A 24,129-nucleotide genomic window follows, 5' to 3' on the forward strand; every position below is an offset into this window, starting at 1 on the left:
TTATTTTACATTGTCTTGCTTTTTGAGTGATGGCCGACAAAAAGCATTAGTCTTGGGCACTTTGAACTAAAAGCATAGTGAATCAAAAGTTACGGGGATCTGATTTAATGAAAATATTACATACATTGTCTGACTAATTTAACAGTCTCTGTGAGTGAGAATACACATAGCTCATGATGTGTATGAAGTTGGCAGATATATACTGCTGTTGATGAAACTAAAGCTGTCTTAAAGACATGGAGGGAGGGGGCATAATGACGTAAGATTAAATTGCTCAGGAAGTGTGACAGGCCATGAGGATTAACACGGCTAAATATGCTCTCTAATCACAGAGACAAAAATAAGGACTGATACAAATATCTTTGTCTAAAGATATATGAGAACAGCTGTTCCCATTGTTGCCAAAACACTTATACACGTGGACATGGACACGTAAAAACACACACAAACACAATGAGAGGCAGAGGTGTGTGTAGGGGTGCAATCCTTATAAAGCAGTATTTTAAAATAATCATGTAAGCAATAAAATATATTGGGGCATGCTTTAAAAGCAAAATAATAAATAAAATAATGCTGATAATGTTGAAGTTGAAGTAATATGATATGGCTCAATAAATACAATAACTTAAAATCCCTAAAGTGATTCGCTCCTCTTATACCCAAGCAACTTTAATAGCATCATTCATTAAAGAACAGAACATATTTTTGTGTTTAATATTGCGGAAAATCCACAAACCCAACCATCACTTAAATTATAACAGATATACAGTAACATGTCTTCAACAGCCTCGCATTTTCTCTTTTTTAATGCTAACAAAACATAAAGTGCACCTTGCAATGTGACCATGTAATCATAAAAACATCTATCCAGAACACTTTAGTGTATCAAAAAATTCTTTCTCTGAGCACTGCTTGAAGTCAGAGTTTATAACTTACACAGCAAGGACAGTTACAGAAGGTAGCCATCACTTTAATAAAAAAAAAAAGGTCCAAAGTTTTGGTAAATAAAGTTGCTTCACTTAAGACAAAAGCCACATTTCAATTAAATCAGATCATTCTTCTGTTGATTTTAAATATGCTTATCCAGACTGAATTGGTCTAGTTGCACGGACAATGCATTGTAACAGATGTTCATGAGATGCAATCACAGGTTTTATTAGTGTACCGACAGACCTTTTACTAGATTGCACCATTTTCCATGCAATTTACTGTACTTGACTACAAGGTTGGACCAATGCAAAACTGTAAGTATAATCAGGGCTCTCACCAGAGGAATTTCTAGATTGCAGCACTTTAGTTTTACTGTTCTTAAAATAACATTCTTTTGGCTTACAAGTAATGCTATTATTCCTGGAACTTGGAAGAGTTTAGGGGTCACAGGACTATCATGCTACCTGTTACCTTGTATCTAACCTTCCATATTTTCATAATTCCTCATTCGTGCAATTCCATCATCAATGTCTGTGGGTGTAAATGTTATATATTGTGGCGTGGGCGGGGCGGCGGCTGACGACCAGCATGCCTTGCGGGGATGTCGGTGTGTGTTCACCATGTTGGGGAAAGGTGTTCTGGTTAGTGGCTTCGGCCCTGTTGTGTGTGAGGGGGTGTGTGACGTGTGAAAAGTGCTCCAGTTCAAGCTAGTGTTGAATTGGATGTAGGCTCCTGAGTGAAGGTGCTGCTCATGCCATTACCGGCTGTGTGCTAAATAAAGTACTCCCAGCCATTGCATTGGGTAGCAAATAAGCTCACTCGTCTCTCCAGCATTCTTCTCGGCGTAAAAACGCTACATTGGTGTCAGAAGTGGGATGGAGAATAACGGGTTCAAGCGCACAAAGGAGGACCTTCTGAAAATCCAAGCGGGCCGCCGAGTAGCGGAGCGACTACTCGCGCTGAAAAAGCGTTTTCCTGGCGGAGCTAGCGCGAGCACACCACGTCCACCAACGCGGAGCGGGAAGCAGAAAATCCCGGCGCTGGATCTCGGGGCGGAGGCTGGCGCTGCGCAAGCGCCGGAGCAAGATACAGCTCCGTGCGCTGTTAGCCGGCAAAGCGACCTGCCGGTGCGCGAGGCCGAGCGCGCTGAGCCCATATCGGCGGCACATCGCGGCGGAAGAGCCGAGCGACCGCCCGCAGCTCAGTGCCGCTCGGTTCGTGAACCTAGCCGGGGACAGGGCTACCCGTCGCGGCTAGGCAACGAGCAGCTCTCCGACGTTTCGCGGCGAGGCGACGGCGCGGGTGACCGTAAGGAGGCGGTGCGCGAGGTCGAGCACGCTGAGCCCATATCGGCGGCACATCACGGCGAAAGAGCCGAGCGACCGCCCGCAGCTCAGTGGCGCTCGGTAGGTGAACCTAGCCGGGGACGGGGCTACCCGTCGCGGCTAGGCCTCGACACCGTTTCCGAGATTCCGCGACGACGCCAGGGACCGCCGGACTACCGCTGCAACGTTCTCAGGCCTGAGGGACAGCCGGACTACCGCTTCAACGTTCTCAGGCCTGAGGGACAGCGTACACCAGCAGCCGCTAAGCTAGCGCCGGGTGGACGGTTGGGGAGCCCCTCGGGGCTTTACATCGACTGTGTGCCGGACGGCGTCTTACTGCGGGCGCTCGTGGACACCGGCTCCACTGTTTCCCACGGGTTGTGGAACTGTGAACCGCTCATCGCCAGGCAGAAGGGCCCCGCCCAGCGCTCGCGGGCCTCGCAGCAAGACTTTTGGGTGGGGGCACCTATGGGGCGAATGGGCGTGGACACTCACAGCCAGCTCGGCTCTCCGATGTCATCTACCGGGTGCGGTTGGCAGGGCGGGCACGAGTTTTGCCCCACCGGGACCGTCTTGCGCCTCCACAGCCGCACGCCGGGGAACCATCGAACTATGGAGGCCGGACCGCCTCAGGACTACATTCGCGTTCACCCCTCACCTGCCAAAGGACGCCGGCGTTCCCACCGCCAGCGCCGACCGCCTCCACGCCTCCGAAAAGGAGTTCGTCATGGTGACCGGGGACGGTCACAGCTCGGGTGGGGGCAGTGTGGCGTGGGCGGGGCGGCGGCTGACGACCAGCATGCCTTGCGGGGATGTCGGTGTGTGTTCACCATGTTGGGGAAAGGTGTTAGAGTTAGTGGCTTCGGCCCTGTTGTGTGTGAGGGGTGTGTGACGTGTGAAATGTGCTCCAGTTCAAGCTAGTGTTGAATTGGATGTAGGCTCCTGAGTGAAGGTGCTGCCATGCCATTACCGGCTGTGTGCTAAATAAAGTACTCCCAGCCATTGCATTGGGTAGCAAATAAGCTCACTCGTCTCTCCAGCATTCTTCTCGGCGTAAAAACGCTACATTGGTGTCAGAAGTGGGATGGAGAATAACGGGTTCAAGCGCACAAAGGAGGACCTTCTGAAAATCCAAGCGGGCCGCCGAGTAGCGGAGCGACTACTCGCGCTGAAAAAGCGTTTTCCTGGCGGAGCTAGCGCGAGCACACCACGTCCACCAACGCGGAGCGGGAAGCAGAAAATCCCGGCGCTGGATCTCGGGGCGGAGGCTGGCGCTGCGCAAGCGCCGGAGCAAGATACAGCTCCGTGCGCTGTTAGCCGGCAAAGCGACCTGCCGGTGCGCGAGGCCGAGCGCGCTGAGCCCATATCGGCGGCACATCGCGGCGGAAGAGCCGAGCGACCGCCCGCAGCTCAGTGCCGCTCGGTTCGTGAACCTAGCCGGGGACAGGGCTACCCGTCGCGGCTAGGCAACGAGCAGCTCTCCGACGTTTCGCGGCGAGGCGACGGCGCGGGTGACCGTAAGGAGGCGGTGCGCGAGGTCGAGCACGCTGAGCCCATATCGGCGGCACATCACGGCGAAAGAGCCGAGCGACCGCCCGCAGCTCAGTGGCGCTCGGTAGGTGAACCTAGCCGGGGACAGGGCTACCCGTCGCGGCTAGGCCTCGACACCGTTTCCGAGATTCCGCGACGACGCCGAGGCCAGGGACCGCCGGACTACCGCTGCAACGTTCTCAGGCCTGAGGGACAGCCGGACTACCGCTTCAACGTTCTCAGGCCTGAGGGACAGCGTACACCAGCAGCCGCTAAGCTAGCGCCGGGTGGACGGTTGGGGAGCCCCTCGGGGCTTTACATCGACTGTGTGTCGGACGGCGTCTTACTGCGGGCGCTCGTGGACACCGGCTCCACTGTTTCCCACGGGTTGTGGAACTGTGAACCGCTCATCGCCAGGCAGAAGGGCCCCGCCCAGCGCTCGCGGGCACCGCAGCAAGACTTTTGGGTGGGGGCACCTATGGGGCGAATGGGCGTGGACACTCACAGCCAGCTCGGCTCTCCGATGTCATCTACCGGGTGCGGTTGGCAGGGCGGGCACGAGTTTTGCCCCACCGGGACCGTCTTGCGCCTCCACAGCCGCAGGCCGGGGAACCATCGAACTATGGAGGCCGGACCGCCTCAGGACTACATTCGCGTTCATCCCTCACCTGCCAAAGGACGCCGGCGTTCCCACCGCCAGCGCCGACCGCCTCCACGCTTCCGAAAAGGAGTTCGTCATGGTGACCAGGGACGGTCACAGCTCGGGTGGGGGCAGTGTGGCGTGGGCGGGGCGGCGGCTGACGACCAGCATGCCTTGCGGGGATGTCGGTGTGTGTTCACCATGTTGGGGAAAGGTGTTCTGGTTAGTGGCTTCGGCCCTGTTGTGTGTGAGGGGGTGTGTGACGTGTGAAATGTGCTCCAGTTCAAGCTAGTGTTGAATTGGATGTAGGCTCCTGAGTGAAGGTGCTGCTCATGCCATTACCGGCTGTGTGCTAAATAAAGTACTCCCAGCCATTGCATTGGGTAGCAAATAAGCTCACTCGTCTCTCCAGCATTCTTCTCGGCGTAAAAACGCTACAATATAAATATGCTTAGCATTTATACATTTGCACTTTTGATGCTTCCTTTTCTGAAATCATGTATTATACTTAAAAAAGGTCTGCCCTGATAATAACTCATCATAAAAACAAACAGAAATGATGATGATCACCTTCTCAATGGCACACAAAGCCATTTGACTTAAAACTGGGATCAGCTGTGGTCATTTTTTTATTTATTTAACTCAGCATCAAAAGCTAGCGAATTCAAGTCCCTCAAGTAAACAATGGGTGGCAAGGCACTGTCAAAAGATCTCCGGGATAAGGTTGTGCACAAGCACAAGTCAGAAAATGGATAAAAAAGGTATTTAAAGGCTTTAAAAGCGGAATGAAGTATATTATTAATAGCACAATAGTACACCCTCTCTGGATCAAGGCGTCACTCCAAACTGTATGAAAGAGCCAGTAGGATACTAGTCAGAGAGACGACCAAAAGGGCCTACAGCAACACTGAAGCAGTTGCAGGAATTTAGGCCGAAAGGTGGTCATTGTGTACCAAGTGACAACACATTGTGTTGTGTGTTGGAGTTGGTAAAATCTGAAGCTTCTGAAGTCCTACTTTACTAAATTGAGTTGGTATCTTATCGTATTGTTTATTTAGAACAAATTTAACCCTTTTCTTTCCCTAGCTCCAGTTAGCCACATGGCTAGTTCCAGAAAAAGGAAAGACTTAAGAAAAAAAAACATGGAGAAAAATGGTAATAATTAATGATTTAGTTTGTATTATTTTGTTTTTTGCTCAAAACTCTGAGCACTTCTGACAGTTCTATCACTCTGGTTTTATTGTCTATATTATTTTGAGTTATTTATTATTATTTATACATTATTCTGCAATTGTGCAATTATATTTTAAACTCTAATTTGATATCTCTTCTTCTCTTTCCAAGTTTTATTAATATTTTATCCATGTGGTCATCTTTTTATGTTTTCTGTTGTTCTTGGATTTTGTCCCAATTTTGCTGTAATAATTGTGATGTATAGGGTCACAGTTACTGAGAAATTGTTGATTTTACCACAAAAAGTAAAAAAAAAAAAAGTAAAGCCAATGCAGTGGTGTTCTAATAAGGTATCTTCAGTTTTGAATTATGGTGTAAAGTTGTTTCAAAGATTTTTAAACCAGCTACATATGGCCAGCAGTAAATCAGTTGTCACACACACACATTTTCACACATCAGATCTATTTTTGCTACAGTACTTACCACAAGACATGCATCTAAAAACAAGTTCAAAGTATGTCTGTGTCTTTAGATTCGGCTTTCTTTTTCCGAGGCTTTTCTAATAACAGAGCCTGCCATGTTTGATGATAAAATAGCTGTCTAGTTTCTTAATAGAGGGCAACTGTGATGATCCTCAGGCTTCTGCAGGAAGCCATTCATGATTTCATTTAATTTAATCTTTCTTTTTTTCTGTACTAGTACTGGACACACAACAATATGACCAGAATAATTTCAGGACAAGCTCTATTGTCAGACATGTTCTATTGTCTAGTGCATATTTATTTGCATCTACCTATCCCTTTCAGGTGGCATGGTGGATGGTGTACCATGTCATGAGCCCCATGCAATGCGTGACCGAGATCTCCGCCATGTTCCCAATGAGCTTTTCCACACTTGCATGAGCACCAGCTACAGCTACTTGTTTGCCAACATACAACACATGGAAAAACAGCAGCGGTTGCATCGTGGTGTCCCGTACCCAAGCCTGGATGCTCCACTTGATCAGGAACCGGAGTGTGAACCCAAGACAAAACCCCGACCCATCAACCTGCGTCATGCCATAGCTACAGTGATCATTACTGGCATTGTGTGTGGAATTGTATGTCTCATGATGCTGGCTGCTGCAGTGTATGGATGTGCCTATGCTGCTGTCATGGCTAAATACCAGCGGGAGATAAAGAAACGGGAGAAGGAGGGTGGAAAAATAGAGAGAGAGAACACGGACAAGGAAGGGGAGAAAGAGCTGCTAGAAAACACCATAGCATGAAAACGAGTATTTTTTTTTTTTTTTTTTGTGTGTGTGTGTGTGTGTGTGTGTGTGGTGTGAGAGAGGGAGAGAGGGAGAGAGAGAGATGCAATAATACTCATAACTCACCCAGGGATATTATATAACTACGCCTCTTACATGGCAAACTCTTAAAATTTGTAAGTTAAAGTAACACACATACTTTAGAATCTGGATGGGTTTTACATATCACAACCACTGTGATATCTTCACAGATGGACAAACAAAACAGTTACTTAATTTCTGCTTTGTCATCTACCGTACCCCTCATTCCATACATAGTCCTCTCTTAAGGGGAAGTTAAACAGGAGAAAAGAGATATGACCTACAGTATGATGCAGTATAGCCACATTACAGTCAATAATGCAACTTATTCTAGCACCCTTAATAAAAATAGACAATAAGAGTGTTAAATAAGCACAAACTAGTTTCGATTTTGCATTTAAATTAACAGGGAAACAAACTACCTCTAACAATCAGTCTCATATTCATTTTGTAAATAATAGTATTTTTGCTATTTAATATTTTAAATAAATGTAAATAACATATCAATGAAATAATAGACCTTTTTTAATTGCCCACCCCCCTCTCTCTAGAAAATGTATTGATTGCCACTCAAACGTTTGCGAATTTATTAAGTTTGCTGAAATCCCTGGTCTATATCTATGAAATTGCAAAATTCCTTCACCATCCAATATCATAGCAAAAACCATAGAACACACAACGCAAATGTTTTAAAAGGCCTAAGCCGTTATCGCCCAAACGTTGCCCACCTACACAGTGAAGAGGATGGTAACATTTCAAAAACAGCTATAAGACATCGCCTTGTATGTTGTGGCAGGATAGAAACCCATCCTGAGAGCACTTCACAAAATCCAGCATCAGGAATTCATCATTAGAACCACAACTGGAATTGTTTGTTGAATTTCATTCAACATTTCATTTCATTGTTTGATGGATGAAAATCAAACGACTTATCTGTGCATGCCTTTCTGAAGGGAATTATATACAAGGGTCTCTGTACATAACAGCTCATAACAGATCTTTTAACAAGGCACTGGGGTCAAACATACATCCAAATAAACATAGAAATTATTATGTCACAACACATTAGTGTTTGGTAGTGAGCATCTTAAAGTACAGAATAAAATCCACTGAAAGCCTATGTAATGTTGACTAGAACCTCCAGGTTAGAGGGTTTGATTCCCGCCCCATGTCTGTTCTCCCTGTGCTTGGTGGATTTCCTCTGGGTATTTCAGTTTTCTCCCATAGTACAAAGACATTCGGCTACTGTAATCAGCGTTTCTAAATTGTCCATAGTCTGTGTGTGAGTGTGTTTGTGTTTGTGTACTTCAATGGACTGGCACCCTATCCAGTGTGTACTGCTCCAAGTACCCAGTCTCCTGGGAAAGTACTCCCATGACTCTTTGGAGGATATGTGAGTGAATCCTATTGTTTTGTTTTAGGATTACTGTTTACAAGCACAAATCTAACTACATAAGGAGTGCAAATACCTAAAACCATGTTGAACTTTAGGGCAATAGGTTGGCTACTGTAAATAATTAAACAAATAATCTGCTTTTATTTGTCTAAGCTCATCTATCTCATGTATCTATTGCATGTTAAATGCATACATGCAAACTTGCTCATTTTATAAAGGGTGCCAATAATTACAGACCTATGTTCAGAGATACAATAAGGCCAAAGATACTGGACACATATCAGCTAGTTCTAACTATTCATCTAGAAGTATATTTTGTCTAATGAAAGTTGATGATATGTAAATGATGTTTATGATGGAGGTTTGCAGTTTTTGTTTAGGGATCATTTGGACTGTTCATTATCAGGTTTAGTAGGCAGCTTCTACTATGCATATGTCCTTGTTTTTGTGCATGTGTGTGCCCTTTAACTGTAATTCATCGACATTTCTAACTTAACCTATGTCTAATATTTGTGGAGTTTAGTATTTCAAATGGTTTGCAGTTTGCACAGGAACTCTTGCAAAGAGGGAGATTAAACATACTCATATGAAAGGAACATTGGGTATGAAGGGCATGAGGTTCTTACATAACATAAGATGCAAAACACTTACTGTACACACAACACAATCAAAAAGACATGATATTTTCAGAATTGTAAAAAAAAAGAGAGAGAGAGAGAGAAGAACAAAACGTGACTGCCAACAGGGGGCAAAAAAGGCTGCTCCAAGCCAGGATTTGCTAGCGTGCGCGCACACACACACACACACACACACACACACACACACACACACACACACACTTCAGTTGCCCTGGGAGAATGATGTCATCAGCTTGTCGGCTTATGTTAGAGCTAACAAATGCTCATGAGGTGAAGGCTCATTGGGGTGGCCTATAAACTCAGGCTCTGACTGGCTAGTAGTGTGAGTGTGTGTGTGTGTGTGTGTGTGCGTGTGTGTGTGTGTGTGTGCAAGCTTTTTGACCTTTATCCATACACTCAGATCTGATCTCAGCTTAAGATTATTTTCAGAGTATGTTGTACAGTAAATTTCAGTGCTACATAGGAGCCATTAATATGTTTTTATTTGAAAATGAAATGTCATGAACAGCTGCTCTCTTCCTGTAAGGACACTGAAGGAATATCCTTCCTTCATTCATTCCTTTCTACCTTCCTTTTAATACATACACTCTGTATGTAAAACATTACTGATTGCAGCTCATATGTTTGTTCATCTGCTCTACCATAACCATCAATGGAAACAGAACACCATTAGATATTCTTTGGGTGATGGGCCATCCTCATTTTCTGCACAACAGTGACACAGACATGATACCGTGTGTTACACTGGTTTAAATGTATCAGGTAGTGCAATATTGTAGGTATCCTGAAATACGTCAGGGTAACTGCTAGACTGAGGAAAGCAGTGTATGACTATTAATTATCTACTAAAGAACCAGTAATAAAAAAACAAGAGTCAACTAACTGACTAGTCTTTTTTTTTTTTTTCAAAGTTACAGCTAAAACGTGTACAGTGAAACCTCGGATTGCGAGTAATGCGGTTTGCAGGTGTTCTGCAAGACGAGCAAATATTTTTAATAAATTCTGACTTAAAACACGAGCAAGTCTCGTCTTGTTTTGAGCGTCACATGATCACAACTGAGCCAATGTTTTATTTTTTTTCCTGCGCTGCGTAATTGTGGTTAAATCATCTCCCCTCCTGGGTCTTGGTGCGCGTTTCTCACTGGTTTAATCAACATTCGTGCACACATGTACTGTTTACTACAACACTGTGACCACGTGTGTCTGTGTAAAACATATTTTATTTTTTACACACACACAAAATTTTTTTTTGTTTATTTGTGTTTGTAAGCGTGCGTGTACTGTTTCATATAACACACGTGTGTGCGCGCGTGTAAAGCAAAAGAAAGTCTCATTAGCGGTTAAAATACATTTTCTTCCTTGTTAATTATTTTTGTGTTAAAATTTTTTTGGGCTGTGGAACAAATAATTTGAGTGTCCATTCTTTCTTATGGGAAAATTAAATTTGGAATACAAGCCTGCTTCCGGAATTAATTATGCTCGTAATCCAAGGTTGAACTGTATAATTTTAGCCTTATTTATTTGAGCAGCAAATCTATCTAAGATAGCTATGTCGGATTGGACAATGACATGCAACTCACATCTCCAAAAGGGCTCCTTCACTCAGTTTTGGTATACAACAAAATTTTCCTGTGAATACATCTTTTGATCCTCACTCCAATTAAATACTTCCAGCAGTTTGGTTGACACACACACACACACACACACACACACACACGCACACACACACACACACATTTAAGTCAAACCGGAACTTGTGATCAAATTTCTCATGAATTACTCGGCTGTTGGTAATTGATACATCCCCAATGTAGCCATGACATTGCTCCAAGCCATTTGCACATGTTTGGGAGTTCCTGGGAGGTCAGTGTTTCAGAAGTTTAGCAGGCAGTCTGAAACAATGGAATTAGTTTAGCTGGGGATTATATAGGGAAATAAATTTAGTTCTTAACTCTCTTGTGTATACTTGTGTTACAGTATTCTGCACAAACAAAAGTTCCAGTTTGATTTGACTTGAATGGTTAACAAAGTCTATTTAGCTGTTTCTTTGACATCTCCCTGCACCTTTTATTACTGCTTTGATTAGTCATTATCCTCACAGAGCCTATGCAACCACTAGTTGAGAATAATTCACCAAAACCAGTACACAAATCCCATCAATAATACTTGCCTGATACACTCATACCATGTAGTAAGGAAACAAATTGTATGTAGTCTAAAATAAGCTGTAGTAATTACTTTGGCACATGTTGTACCTAAGAAACACACAAATAAGTATACAAAAAACACCATCTATGCAAAAGTCTACCCTGAACCATAAATTCAGTCTGGTATTGCCATAACACTGATGTGTGTGTGTGTGTGTGTGTGTGTGTGTGTGTGTGTGTGTGTGTGTGTGTGCATATCTAGGCTATGTTTATTCTGTCCTGTTTATTCTTTCAATGTTTATAATGTCATATTTATTATGGTTATTAGGGTTGTTTATTTATTATTTATAAATAATATATGTATGTGTACTTTAACAGATGTACATAAGATTAAATATTTCAAATTGTTGAAACTGTTCCTATTTCTATTTGTTCTTCTTCCTGCCAACCCTCCCATCACTTCTTCCTTGTAATGATGCTAATAACTCATGTAATATAGTTATATACAGTAGCTACCAAAACATTTAGGTGAAAAATACGAAGATTTAATAAAGTATAAGGAGAATGCAAAAGAAAAAAAGTACAGTAACCTGGTTACACAAGTGTGCACAACATTTAACAAATATTTTGTTAAAGTATATTTTGCTTGTAATACAGTACACTGCCTTTTTGAATAAGAGTCTGAATACATCTAAATTGTGCATATTTTCACTTCTCGAAAAAATTATGAAGATCTCCTGAATGGGCTATTCCAGAAAGTTGATCTTTTTTCGGAAACCCTTCCTTGGTGAATATAAATCTGTGTTTTGGGTTCTAATGAGGCTGGAAGTTTTTTCTTTTTCTTTAGCTGTTGTGCCCAAATAGATTTATTTCCATAATTGAAACTATATTTAAGCCAGCTCCAGCTGAAAAGAAAGCAACAACAAATATCACCATGGTTATGGTGCACTAAATATGAGAATATAAAAGAAAATGAAAGAATGTGGTTACATATACAAGTAAGCAAAACTTAACAGTAATTTCTTTAACGCTTCCGTATGGCTCTTGACATCCTCTCTGAAAATGACAATCTGATAATAGAATCTTTGATTTCTTCTTGTTCTTTTATCATATTTGGAGGGTCATCCTGTTCCACTGTGGTGCCCTGTTTTCTTCTCTTGTTGATGATGGCTCTTACTGTTTTCTTTGGTCTTCTGATGTTTTAGAAATGTATTTATACACGTCTTATGATTGATACATTTCAACTATTAGATATTTTCAACTATTAGATACTTCAGCATCCCAAAACAAGAAAATCTCAAGAAAATTCAATGCATACAGTATAGCTGATGTTTATTTTAAGTTTACTTAAAATAACTTCATTTATGGTAGGTGTAAAACAATTACTTTTGTAACCAGTTTAAATGTGATTTGATTAATTCTGAGCACAGACACATGCACTGTTATTTAAGAGTGTAGTTTTCAGTTGAATTATGTTGTTTTTAGGATATTCCAGCAGTAAAAACATATTCGCTGGCCCCTCAGGCGTGGTTCCACAAGACCTCTGGGGGTGTAATGTGGTGTCTGGCACCAGAACGTGGGCAGCCAGGTTGGTGGCCTTGGGTTCTTTGCATGCTGGGCCCCGTTCTTGGTAGGCTGCTGTGCACTGTGTATTTTGGTGCCTTTCTACTGTGGCCATTATTGACTTTTTTTGGGCAATTTGTGCTGCATTTTCTTTTCTGTGACATTTAACTGTACCGTCTGGGTGAGCCTTATGTAGGTACCCATGTTCCTGTCCCCAGTTTACCAATATGTAATTGCTAAACATTGTTATTGTTTTAATGTTATGTGGTGTTAATGTGCTGTCTCTTACACTGGAATACTATGATATGAAAACTTTGATACAAGGTATTCCCATACAGGTCAAACCAAAATGAATACCTGAAGTCCTACCTGCAGCAATTGGTGACTTCCTCTCATCCAGTAGCTGAATGGCGGTGCTGGCCAAAATGACACTCTTATTCTCAGAACCTAGGATAACACACACCACACGCACACATACACACAAACAGTGCAAATCTATTATTATTATTATTATTATTATTATTTCCTTTCTTGTTTCTTTGTTAAAAATTCCATATACTGTATATACTGTAGCACATACTTCCACACAGTAGATAATATTATTTTGAGGATGGCATAGTCAGCTTCAAACTGTGAACATCTGGTGTTTCTAAAATAGCTTCTTTTGGGGACATGTCTTCATTCTCTTAGACATATTACTAAAAGGCAAAAAGACATCCTGACGCATAAAATTTGCTCCAAACATCCGTTTCTAATATACAGTAAGAGCTATAAGAACTAAGAATGGTTTGTTGAGCTGAACACACTGGGCTTTATGCTTGAAGTTGGTTTATAAATTGCCTTGTCAACATTCACCATCATACATTTGGATGTCAATAAGAAACACTCATAGAGATTAAATGTTTAAAACAACTGGAGAACATTTAGTACCGCAAATTACATCTCCTCTTAGTGGGGATACGTCCAAGAAAATAGGCCAAATTTGCTTGTGCTGTATGCTTTAATCCTGCAGTCCCACATAAAAACAAACAAAAAAAAAAACACAAAAAAGGAAAATAAGGAAACTTAGAGAAACAAGAGCTCATTTGAGTTTTGTCTTATTCTCTTATTTTTACTACTTCTGCTTCTCATTAAGAAACATTTGGTTGCAATATGGTTTATTGCAAATTAATATCAGCTAATACAAGCCAATTGTAAAGCAAAGCAAGATAAAAAAAAAAAAAACTAAGTCAATTTTAAATAAATTTAATTATATACAGCACAATAAAAGACAAGTCAAATCCTGTTTCACTGGCTTGTTTCTTTGAGGCTCTGGGTATAACTGATTTTTCTTCTTTAAATTTTTGTGCATTTTTCTGGTCTGCCACAGTGGGGCACTGTCTTAAAACAAAAGAATGGGCAATCGAATGGCCTGTGTAATGTGTGTGTTTGTGTGGGTGTTGTCACTGTTGTTTTGTGCACTTCTCTTGCCTGTAGTAAATGGAAGCGAGTAGACAAAGGTGCCTGGCACTTGTTCCGCTGCTCTTTTGTACCACAAGGGAAAGTGATCGGCGTTAAATACACCCTCTTTATCCTCAGCCGTCAGGAAGTCTCTTAGTACACACAGCACAGATAAAGGATCTTACAGGAAATTATGTGAATAACCCATGTTGTACACAATAAAACAACATTTTAGAAAGGATGAACAACTTGAACATGCTTACTGATTGCTTAGTTGGTATGGCATCACAAATAAGTTGATACGTGACAAGCCAGTCCGTGTGCCAAGGTAAGCTATCTCCACACCTTTATCAGGGTTTCTGTAACACAGAGAAAAATAACAGTCATGCATTTTTTTTCTCCTGAACATGTCTTCTATATTTCTTTAAGACTGGTCACTATGTGTGTCTATAGAATTTGACATTATTGTCTTGCATATGTGTATAATACTATGACAATCCCAACATTTTAAAGATTTGCTTAAAGATCAATCTCTCTTGCAGCATCAATGTTGAAACTTGTAACGCTCAAGTCATTTACTTACTTACATTTACAGTACACCATTTGGCAGACATCCTTATTTAAAGCAACTTACTTTATATATATATATATATATATATATATATATATATATATATATATATATATATAATTATTATTATTATTTTTTTTTTATCTATATCTCATTACTCAAGGGCCTAACAGTGGGAGCTTGGTGATGGGGTTTGAACCTGGAACCCTCCAATCAGTAGCCCCATACTGTACCTCAATCACTGAGCTATCCATTTCCCAAAAACAAGGATTAGCAGAGAATGATTTTCATTCATCGGCCTCTGGGTTATTCGCCCAGCACGCATTTGCTGCGCCATCCTGCTCAATATACACCCTAGATGAGACTTAATTCTAGCTTATTTACTTCTAATTCTACTTCAGAATAGTATGTGTGTTGGTACATGTCGACTGATTTTAAGTAGTTGGCATAGTGGTGTGGATTATGTGTGTTGGCATACAGTATGCATGTGTGATTTTGTGTGCAATTAGTCTTCCTACTCTGATTTATTGAGGGCCAGACTGGTCCAGTAAGCTTCTATTGGGGCAGTCACCACAGCATCAAACAGGACCTCCTGAATTAACTCTTCATCACCTATGACAATTATGTCAACAACAAAAACAACATCATCAGTTAAAATAAAAATCCACTCCTAGCATCCACATCTAAAAGGTTTTGGGATACAGATTATTACAGCCCTATTCAGCCAAGATTCCTTAGATGGGGCTGTGGGTCGAGCATCTTTGTGACTTTAGTCTTCCACTTAGTCCTTGATGTCATATATATACATCACTAATATATTTTATTTCAGTTGATAAATGGTTTTCTACGAATAAGGTATTGTGTTCTGACACCATGGCCAAACCTATCACACACATTTATGGTCCTTCCCAAAACTGTTGTAAAGAATGTTGTACAGTATATTGTAGCATTTCAGTTTTTCTTTACTGGAATTTAAGGGGCTCAAACACATTCCAGCATGACAATGCAAGGGAACTCCATGAAGACATGGTGTGTGAAGGTTAAAATGGAAGAACACAAGTGGGCTTTTCTGAACCGTGACCTCACTCCTACTGAATACCTTATATAATTGGTATAATTTGGAATACCGGCTGAACCCACATGCATAGTCCAAAATCTAGTGGAAAGCCTTCCCAAAAGAGTAGGGGCTGTTATAGAATCAAATACAGACTAAATATGGAATGGGATGATGAAATGATTCTGTGTCCAGTTAATAGTAGACAGGTGTCTACAATAGTAGACAGGTGTGTAATGGTCAGGTGTTCCCACACTATTGGCCATATACACCAACCAGTCACATCAAGTGAATAACATTGTTTATTACTTTAAACAATAGTGGTACCATAGTATAATACATTGTTTGTACATCACTATTAACTGGACACAGAATCATGAGCACCCAAGGCTCACCTCTGTCTGTGGGAACCGACAACAAGTCCATCTGGTCCGATCCCACAGAAAAGCAAATGTAGTAAAAATAGTCAATGCTGGCTTTGATAGGAAGGTATCAGAACTCGCAGTGCATCACAGCCTAGCAAGTATGGGGCTTAGCAGAAAGAAAGTACAATGTTATTGATCCAGCCTACAATTTCCCCAGATCTCAATCCAACCAAGCATGGATGAAATATACCAATAAACTGCGACTCCACCCTGCAACCCACAACACCCAAAATATCCAGCACTAACATCTCGATGCCAGACACCACAGTACAACCTTACAGTTCTTGTGGAGCTGCCTGCCTCAGTAGCACAAGGGGAACCACTACTTCATACAAAAAACACATGGTTAAAATAGTTCTTTTAAATCAAACCTGGTAGCTGTCATCATTGGAGTGGTAACGACAGAAACTCCCATTTCAAGATTTTAAAGAAAGCGCTCTTATCCTAAGCAAATAAGACATATAGTAGCCTACATTTTTGCTAAGTTTTTGCCAACCCCTCAAACATTTCAACATTTTGTGTTACAGCATTTAACTAAAATGCTATGCATTTAAACTAAATCATTACTATGATATAACCCAAATATAAACAAAATGATATTTACTAGCAAGGGAAAACTACATATTTTTCATAATTAATTAAAAAAACTAGAAACTATAAATGTTGTGATTGTAATCCATGATGGTGTAAAATTCATAAATTACTTTTATTAAATTGATATTATTATTATATTATTTTAATCGCAGCAACCAGCTGCCATGAAAATCATATTAATAGTTAAATGAAGTCCACTATATGCAATGAAAGTGTTAACATAAATGTACCTGTTCATGGAAGGCCCCAGATTCTTTTAGCCAACATATCTAAACAAACACCATCATGAAGACTTACAAGTTATTAGAACAGTCTAGTATAAATCAGTCTTTGGTTAAAATATAATCTATAGCAGGGATGTACATATCCATTTGTGATGGGCCAACGGCCAGCACAGGTTGTGATTTACTAGCACTTAATTGCAACCATTAAACATGTCGATTCGTCGGCAATTAGCCAATAAGTTAAATCAGCTGTGATTGAGTAGCAGAATTTAACCAAATTGTGCTGGCTCTTCAAGACTGCATTTGAACAGCCCTAATCTAATACAACCTGTCATCTGTTTCTTTTCAAAAATAACCCCGTACTTTAAACATCAGGGCACCATTACATCTATTATTAAAAGGGAAACAGTTTTGGCACAACAATGACTCTGCTTGGTTAAGGGCATCTATCGAAAATCAGTGATGACCATAAAGATTATTTTTAAGGGTTAAGGATTTGGAGAGATCCAAAGCTCAGATCAGAAAACAGCGAGAACCTATGTTCTCTGCAAAAATGGGCTTGAGGGTAAAGTGGTACTGTAGGAGACATTCATAAATAAAAAAAAAGAGCCAAATTAAATCAGTTCAGGGCATTTTAATTATATCATAAAACCAATCTTATCTGAACATTATGTCTTTAAATGCATACAAAAGATCCACTCACACTTCAGGTTTGGTTCTTCTCCTGTAAGGTAGAGTTTGATTGCTTCAATCTGAGACAGGTAACGATGTTCAGGGTACTCGTCTGTGTTACAGTATGTCCTGAAAACATACTATAACCCTCAACATCAAATTCTCTTCACAAACACAGATGAAAATGCAACACACAAACACACACCTAAAACTTCTTATACTCTACCATTCATCTGCCAGTGCCACATCAGGATGCTCCAAATCATGTAGTCCTGAAATATAACGATTACAATAATGTAATAGGTGGTATACTTGTCTGAATTTCAGTTTCAATATCTATTTTTATAGCAGTCAGTGTGATGATTCTGCTTTGTAGAATCCAACAATGATTTGTAATGTGATTTCCATGTAATTCTCTTTAATCCACTTTAATGTGCATTGCCAGTTCTATCATGCTGTGAAAGCATATGAATTAGTGATGGCTACCTTACATTATTAGACTCCAGAATGGCTGTATAAAATGAACTTCTAAGTAAAATCGTTTTGTAAAATGAATCGCACAATTGTCATAACGTATACAGTATGTATTGCTGAATGAATGGAAAGAATAAGGGCCAACACACACTCTTTCCCTCTGTCTGTCCTCCTCTCTAATGACTGGCAATGGTGGTCAGTTTTATGCAGAGGCTATGGACAACTTTCTTCCTTTCATTCATAATTCATTAGAATTTCTGCTGGATAAAAAATGCCTATTTTTATTGAAACTGACAGGAGGAACCATCACAGGAAATGCTGAACCATGCTCTCACGATCCTAAATGGTAGCAGTGTTTAGGAATGCGCATGTAGCCTGAGCGAATGAATATTAACATGCATGATCCTTTTGAGAGACACACGGGGTAAAAATGGTGGAACGCAGCAATGCCTTTAAGCACATACAGAGAAATCATTTTGTTCTTGCTAGATTAGTTATAAATAGCACATTGGGCAGTTACCTTCTTCCACACTGACACTCCCCCTGAAGAAATATTTACCATGTCCCTTCGACAAGGCCACACCTAAGCTGCAAAATAGGCAAAAAAAAATTTTATTCTTAAAACAAACTTACATATTTTCACACAATAGGTGCAGACAACTTTGCAAAACTTATGTTTTCTATCCATACCAATATAAAGATGGCTACTTTACCTAAAAGGGGTTCCCTTAATGTCTGTGTAATAGTAATCATTATGCAGAACAAGCACTCGTCTCTGAAAACACACATTTATAGGCACACAAAACACATTTAATAAGGCATTTAAGGAATTTTCTGAACATAAGGTTGGATCTATAAAAATACCGTAATAGGAAAATAATCTTATTTACAGACCACATATATTATTTATGTTGTCTCACCCCTTTATCAACAGCTTTCTTTACTTCCATTGAAAAGGTTCCAGTTTTTCTGTTGACCATAGCATTGCGTAGCTGGAACAAACACACACACACACACACACACACACACACACACACACACACACACACACACACACACAATATCTTGAATAATGATGACTTGAAAAATCATTGCAAAAAAATATGTGGACTTCAATAAGCTAAATACTTAATAGCCTGTAATTGGCTAATTGCTGCGGTGATTATGTGGGAAGATGCATCCTGTGGTCTTAGAAAATGTTTCAGAAGGGTCAAATTATTGTCCTGCATCATGAAAAAGATGGAAATTACTGCAACATTATGAAAGCCTGGAAAGGCATTGATGAACCATAAACTTTGTGAAAGTAGTGTGGTTGGAAAAACAAAAATAATGAATGACTGTTATCGAATATTACTTATAGTAAATGCTTGCATCATTAAAAAATTGGGCAGTAGAAATCACATCCATATTAAATAGTGAAAGTAATAGGCTTTCCACATGCACAGTGCAACAAGAACTCACAGGATTAACAGCTAAACAGCTGTGTAGGCATAAGAAAACCACTTGACTAATTGAGAGAAAAAAAGGCTTCCGTTTGCTAGTGAACATAGAGTAAAGATTGGACTTAGAAGCAATTGAAAAGGGTCATTCGATTTAATGAGTTCAGATTCATCCAGCTGGCGACCATAGAATCCTGACCTCAAATGTTATTTAAGAACTGAAAGTTTTGGTACAGTATGTGATGGAAAAGACCTTACAGAGTGGTTCGACTCTCCTGTCATTAATAAAAGAACCAGGCCAAAATGAAAGCAACTCTGGACACAAATAAGTGTTGTGACGTTAATGTTGTTAAAATAACACTGCAGTGTACTCATGCCGTAATCAATAAAATATTAGTGTTTGCCCCTTTATTCCACAAAAGGAACAAGAATTCTTTTTTTCCCCCAGGATTAACAAAAAAAAAGGCAACTCATTCCCATTTCTGCCTCAAACCCATTCCTGCCTCATATAAAGAATAAACAAACAAACAAACAAGCCATCAAACAAACCATATCCTCCTTGTCTTCCCATTCAACTTCAGAGAGATCTACACTGCTGTAGTTGGGCTTCTTCCTCTTCTTGCCTTGCTCATACTGGGAACACACAGTCAAACATGCGTGTGTGAACGCAAACATGCACAGACACAAACATACACAAAATGTATTTCAAGTTATCAACCTTACACTTGATGTATACACTCTGTTTATCTTAATTCCAATAGCAATTAAAACATCAAAGATTTATCAAAACTAGCTTATGTGTGACAACAACAATAATAAAAAAATTAAAAATAAATAAATAATAATAATAATAATAATAATAATAATGATGGCATGGTGTCATAGCGATTAGCTATGTGTGTTAGGAATTGCTGGATGCATGTGTAGAGACACTTTGATACAAAATTCAAGCAGTCATTCATTCATCTACAAGTGAAAATGTCATGGCAGGCATATTTACTTTAAAAAAGGAAACCAAGAGAACAGGAATGTAAAAAGGGTCACAAACATATTTTTAATAAATAAGTGACTTTGGCTTTTGATTTATATTTTAAATATATATATATATATATATATATATATATATATATATATATATATATATATATATATATATATTATATTTTATATTTATATAGGAAGGTCAGAACCTGGTTTAGTTAGGACAGAGGTTCAGTTAGGACTCGGTGAATTATGACACCTGCTGGTGGAGAGGGATAACGTCCTGGAACTTTGGGTAAATTCATCTGGATGTTCATGATGGTAATTTGTGATGGGATATGGTATTAAAAAGTCATCTGATTTCTGAAGTCAACTCAGACTTGGCTACTTGCTCCTGAGCAAAGGTAGATGAAACATGATAAGATTGTATTAATCTGCAAGGTTGTGATTACTCAAGACAGGAAGAAACGGAACTAATTTCTCAAGTATCATAAAAGGACCAATAAGTCATGAACTTAACTTAATTTTTCTTCTATTTTTCTTAATAACTTTCTCATATATATTTATTTTTTTGAAGTATAGACAGCCCTCTAGTGAAAGTATATAGCACAGCAAGTGAAGACCACGTTGCAGTATTGGCATATGCCAAATTTTTATAATTTTATAAACAAAATGCACATACTTTTGCTGCATTTATACTGCAAAATAGGGACTTAGTCTGTATATTTTTGCTTAATAGATGAATATTTCACAATACATGGTTAACAATTTACTGTCAGGTGTACATGTACTTAAAGGAGGTTGTATGCTAAAATCCTCAAATAAATCAAGAGCTATTCATCAAGGATGATGAATGTTCTCTAACTCAAAAAACTGATTGACACCCCAAAAATGTATATGGAACGATGAAAAAAAAATTAAAAAATATGAAACGATGGAACATTTGGCTTATGATTGGAAGGTAACAATTAGTGATCTAAGCTGGACCTAAGACATACATTTATATTGTGCCATTTGGTAGACAATCTTCTCCAGAGGTGTTTGAAGAAGTGCTTTGAAGTTTTCATCATTAAATATATTTTGGCACTAATTCACTAGATTACTACCATCAGTCAAGCTGGAAATGATTGTCTATCTATCTATCTATCTATCTATCTGATCATTTTTATCATTATTTATTTATTTATTTATTTATTTATTTATTGGGGGGAATAACCTAAATTATTTCAAGACAGATAGGTCTGTACGGATATCTAGAGGAAGTTCATTCCAGCATCTAGGTGGCAGTACAGAAAATAGTCCAGAGAATATCTTCCTTGATCCCTAAGAGATTGTAAGAGTAGTGGGGGGGTGTGAAAGAACTTAACACTTTGGCCTCACACCTCCAGGGTTGAGTGTTTGATTCCTGCCTCAGATCTATGTGTGTGTTTTCATGTTCTCCATGTGCTTGGTGGCCCCCCACTGACCCCAATTTCTTCCCAAAATAACGAAGTACTAATTAATAGCTATTAAAGAAGAAAGAGCAAACTTGTCATTGTGAGACTGAAAAGTCCTGGTAGAAAAAAAGGTAACAAGTTTCTGTCTCAATCTTACAGTACTTACTCTGATTACCTCTTTTTCTTCATTGAAACCATTCCTCCACAGTCTACCACTCAAGCATGTGTCTATGTGTGTGGCTAAGTGTGTGCGCCATTGTATGTAACTCAGCATGATGGAATTTGTGATTTTATCTCCATTTTTTCAGCATGGAGTTCAGCTTAGGTCAGCTATCCCTTCAACTCCTCTTGCTCTGCCATAGATGCTTTTAGCACAACTCAATAATTACAGTGCAATTAAATTTTGGCCTAAATCGAGCTCTGTGAGATCCCCAAACGGAGCATAATAGATCCAATCACAACCATTTACAATCATCAGCTAATGTTTCTAATTCTTTCACATACCTGATACTCATGAAATCTGTTAAATGTGCGCCTTATTATAGCGTTCTTGATAGTGTAGTGAAATAACAATAAAGCAGCTGCACTTTAATTTCAGTCTGTAAATCCTATTGTTCTTAAATGGTTGTGCAACTGATACTTTCTTATTATATACACTACCGCCCGAAAGTTTGGGATCATTATCTTCTGTAACTCCATGGTCATTCCTACATTTATTTCATTCTACATGGTAAAACATTGCTAAAGATGTCCAAAATATGCAATAATCTCTGCTACTCATGATATGTAAAGCCTTTATAACGGCTCTAACTTAAGGTGCTGTTAATTGTTTGAGGCTGGGAACTCTAAATGAACTTTTGCAGCAGAGGTTGGTCTTGCATTCCTGGGATGGTCTTCATGAGAGCCAGTTTCATCATGGTGCTTAATGGGTTTTGCAAATGCACTTGGCAATACTGTTCTTGCAAGAACTATTCCAGAAAGGCTGACTTCTGTGTCTTAAAATAACAACTAACTGTTGTTGTTGTTGTCGCTGTTGTTGTTGTTGTTGTTGTGGTTACATAATTACCTGGGGTCCGTTCTTCGTACGTCGCTAACTCAGTTAGCTGGATTTGATTGTTGTGGATTTGTCCTGATCTTGGATTGTTTCGTTCTTCGATGCGCTTCTAGCATTTGTTGTCATAGCAACATATCCGTAAGCTTGAACCTGCTCGGGAGCAGGTTTATTTCTTGTAAACAGGATTTAGCCTGCGCTCCTGCCGGGTTATGATTGGTTGAAATGGCGAGGTCACATCTGATTGGTTAAAGAGCATGACTGACTCACGTGGAAAAAGAAAAGTATATGCCCCCTGCCATGGACCCCCCCCCCCACACACACACATAATCGCTATCAAATATTATATATGAACATAAATTCATAGGTTTATTGTTATCAAATATGATATTACTATTATAATAAACCCTAGGCATGAGACAGCCAAATAAATATTTATATATATTAAAAAATTATATTTTATAATGATAAATTGGACGAAACTAATTTTATTATAAAATAAACAATATAAAAGTATACATAATATTTCTATTTTTTCATATACAACATATTTATTTTCATATTGCTTATTTTATTTTATTGTCTCATGTAATTTGTAATTTGTAAACCATTAACCTATAAATTTATGTTCTAATATAATATTTGATAGCGATTATGTAGGGGGGGCAATCCATGGCAGGGGGGGCATTTCAGCGCATAACACGTGTTACAAAAAAAAGTTGAGCCGGTCATTTTCCATTTCGTCAACCAATCGGAGGGGTTGTGATCAGTGTTTCTACTGTCGATGCATATCGCCTTTTAAACCAACGCACGAGCGCGCAATAATCCTAGACAACTCAATCCAGCTCTACTAATCATCAACCACAGGTGAGCTCGAAGAACCGACTTAGCCGGATCGTAATTAGCACGATGATCTCATCTTAGATGTGTCAATTCATCTCGGATGTGTCAAGCGACGTACGAAGAACGGACCTCTGGGTGATTTCAATCCCCAGTATTGTTGTAGAATTTAGAGAATAAATCACTAAACAAAAGAAATTTGCAAGTGATCCAAAACTTTTGATCGGTAGTATACATAATCATTATTCCTTATTAA

The 24,129-nt window shown here is 39.8% G+C and overlaps 1 protein-coding gene across 1 annotated transcript in view; it reads right to left on the reverse strand.

The window, feature by feature from the left end:
* The window catches only part of cacna2d3a (calcium channel, voltage-dependent, alpha 2/delta subunit 3a), a 293,959-nt gene that overhangs the window by 31,461 nt on the left and 238,369 nt on the right, over positions 1-24,129 (reverse strand). The window contains exons 18-27 of the mRNA XM_053503660.1: positions 20,115-20,198; positions 19,047-19,118; positions 18,840-18,901; positions 18,647-18,714; positions 17,879-17,924; positions 17,684-17,781; positions 15,202-15,295; positions 14,376-14,471; positions 14,143-14,264; positions 13,042-13,119 (exon numbers count right to left, since the gene is read on the reverse strand). Coding sequence (XP_053359635.1) covers positions 13,042-13,119; positions 14,143-14,264; positions 14,376-14,471; positions 15,202-15,295; positions 17,684-17,781; positions 17,879-17,924; positions 18,647-18,714; positions 18,840-18,901; positions 19,047-19,118; positions 20,115-20,198 — 820 coding nt within the window. The remainder of the gene's footprint in view (positions 1-13,041; positions 13,120-14,142; positions 14,265-14,375; positions 14,472-15,201; positions 15,296-17,683; positions 17,782-17,878; positions 17,925-18,646; positions 18,715-18,839; positions 18,902-19,046; positions 19,119-20,114; positions 20,199-24,129) is intronic.

This window comes from Clarias gariepinus, chromosome 9, assembly GCF_024256425.1.
Source record: "Clarias gariepinus isolate MV-2021 ecotype Netherlands chromosome 9, CGAR_prim_01v2, whole genome shotgun sequence".
NCBI lineage: Eukaryota > Metazoa > Chordata > Actinopteri > Siluriformes > Clariidae > Clarias > Clarias gariepinus.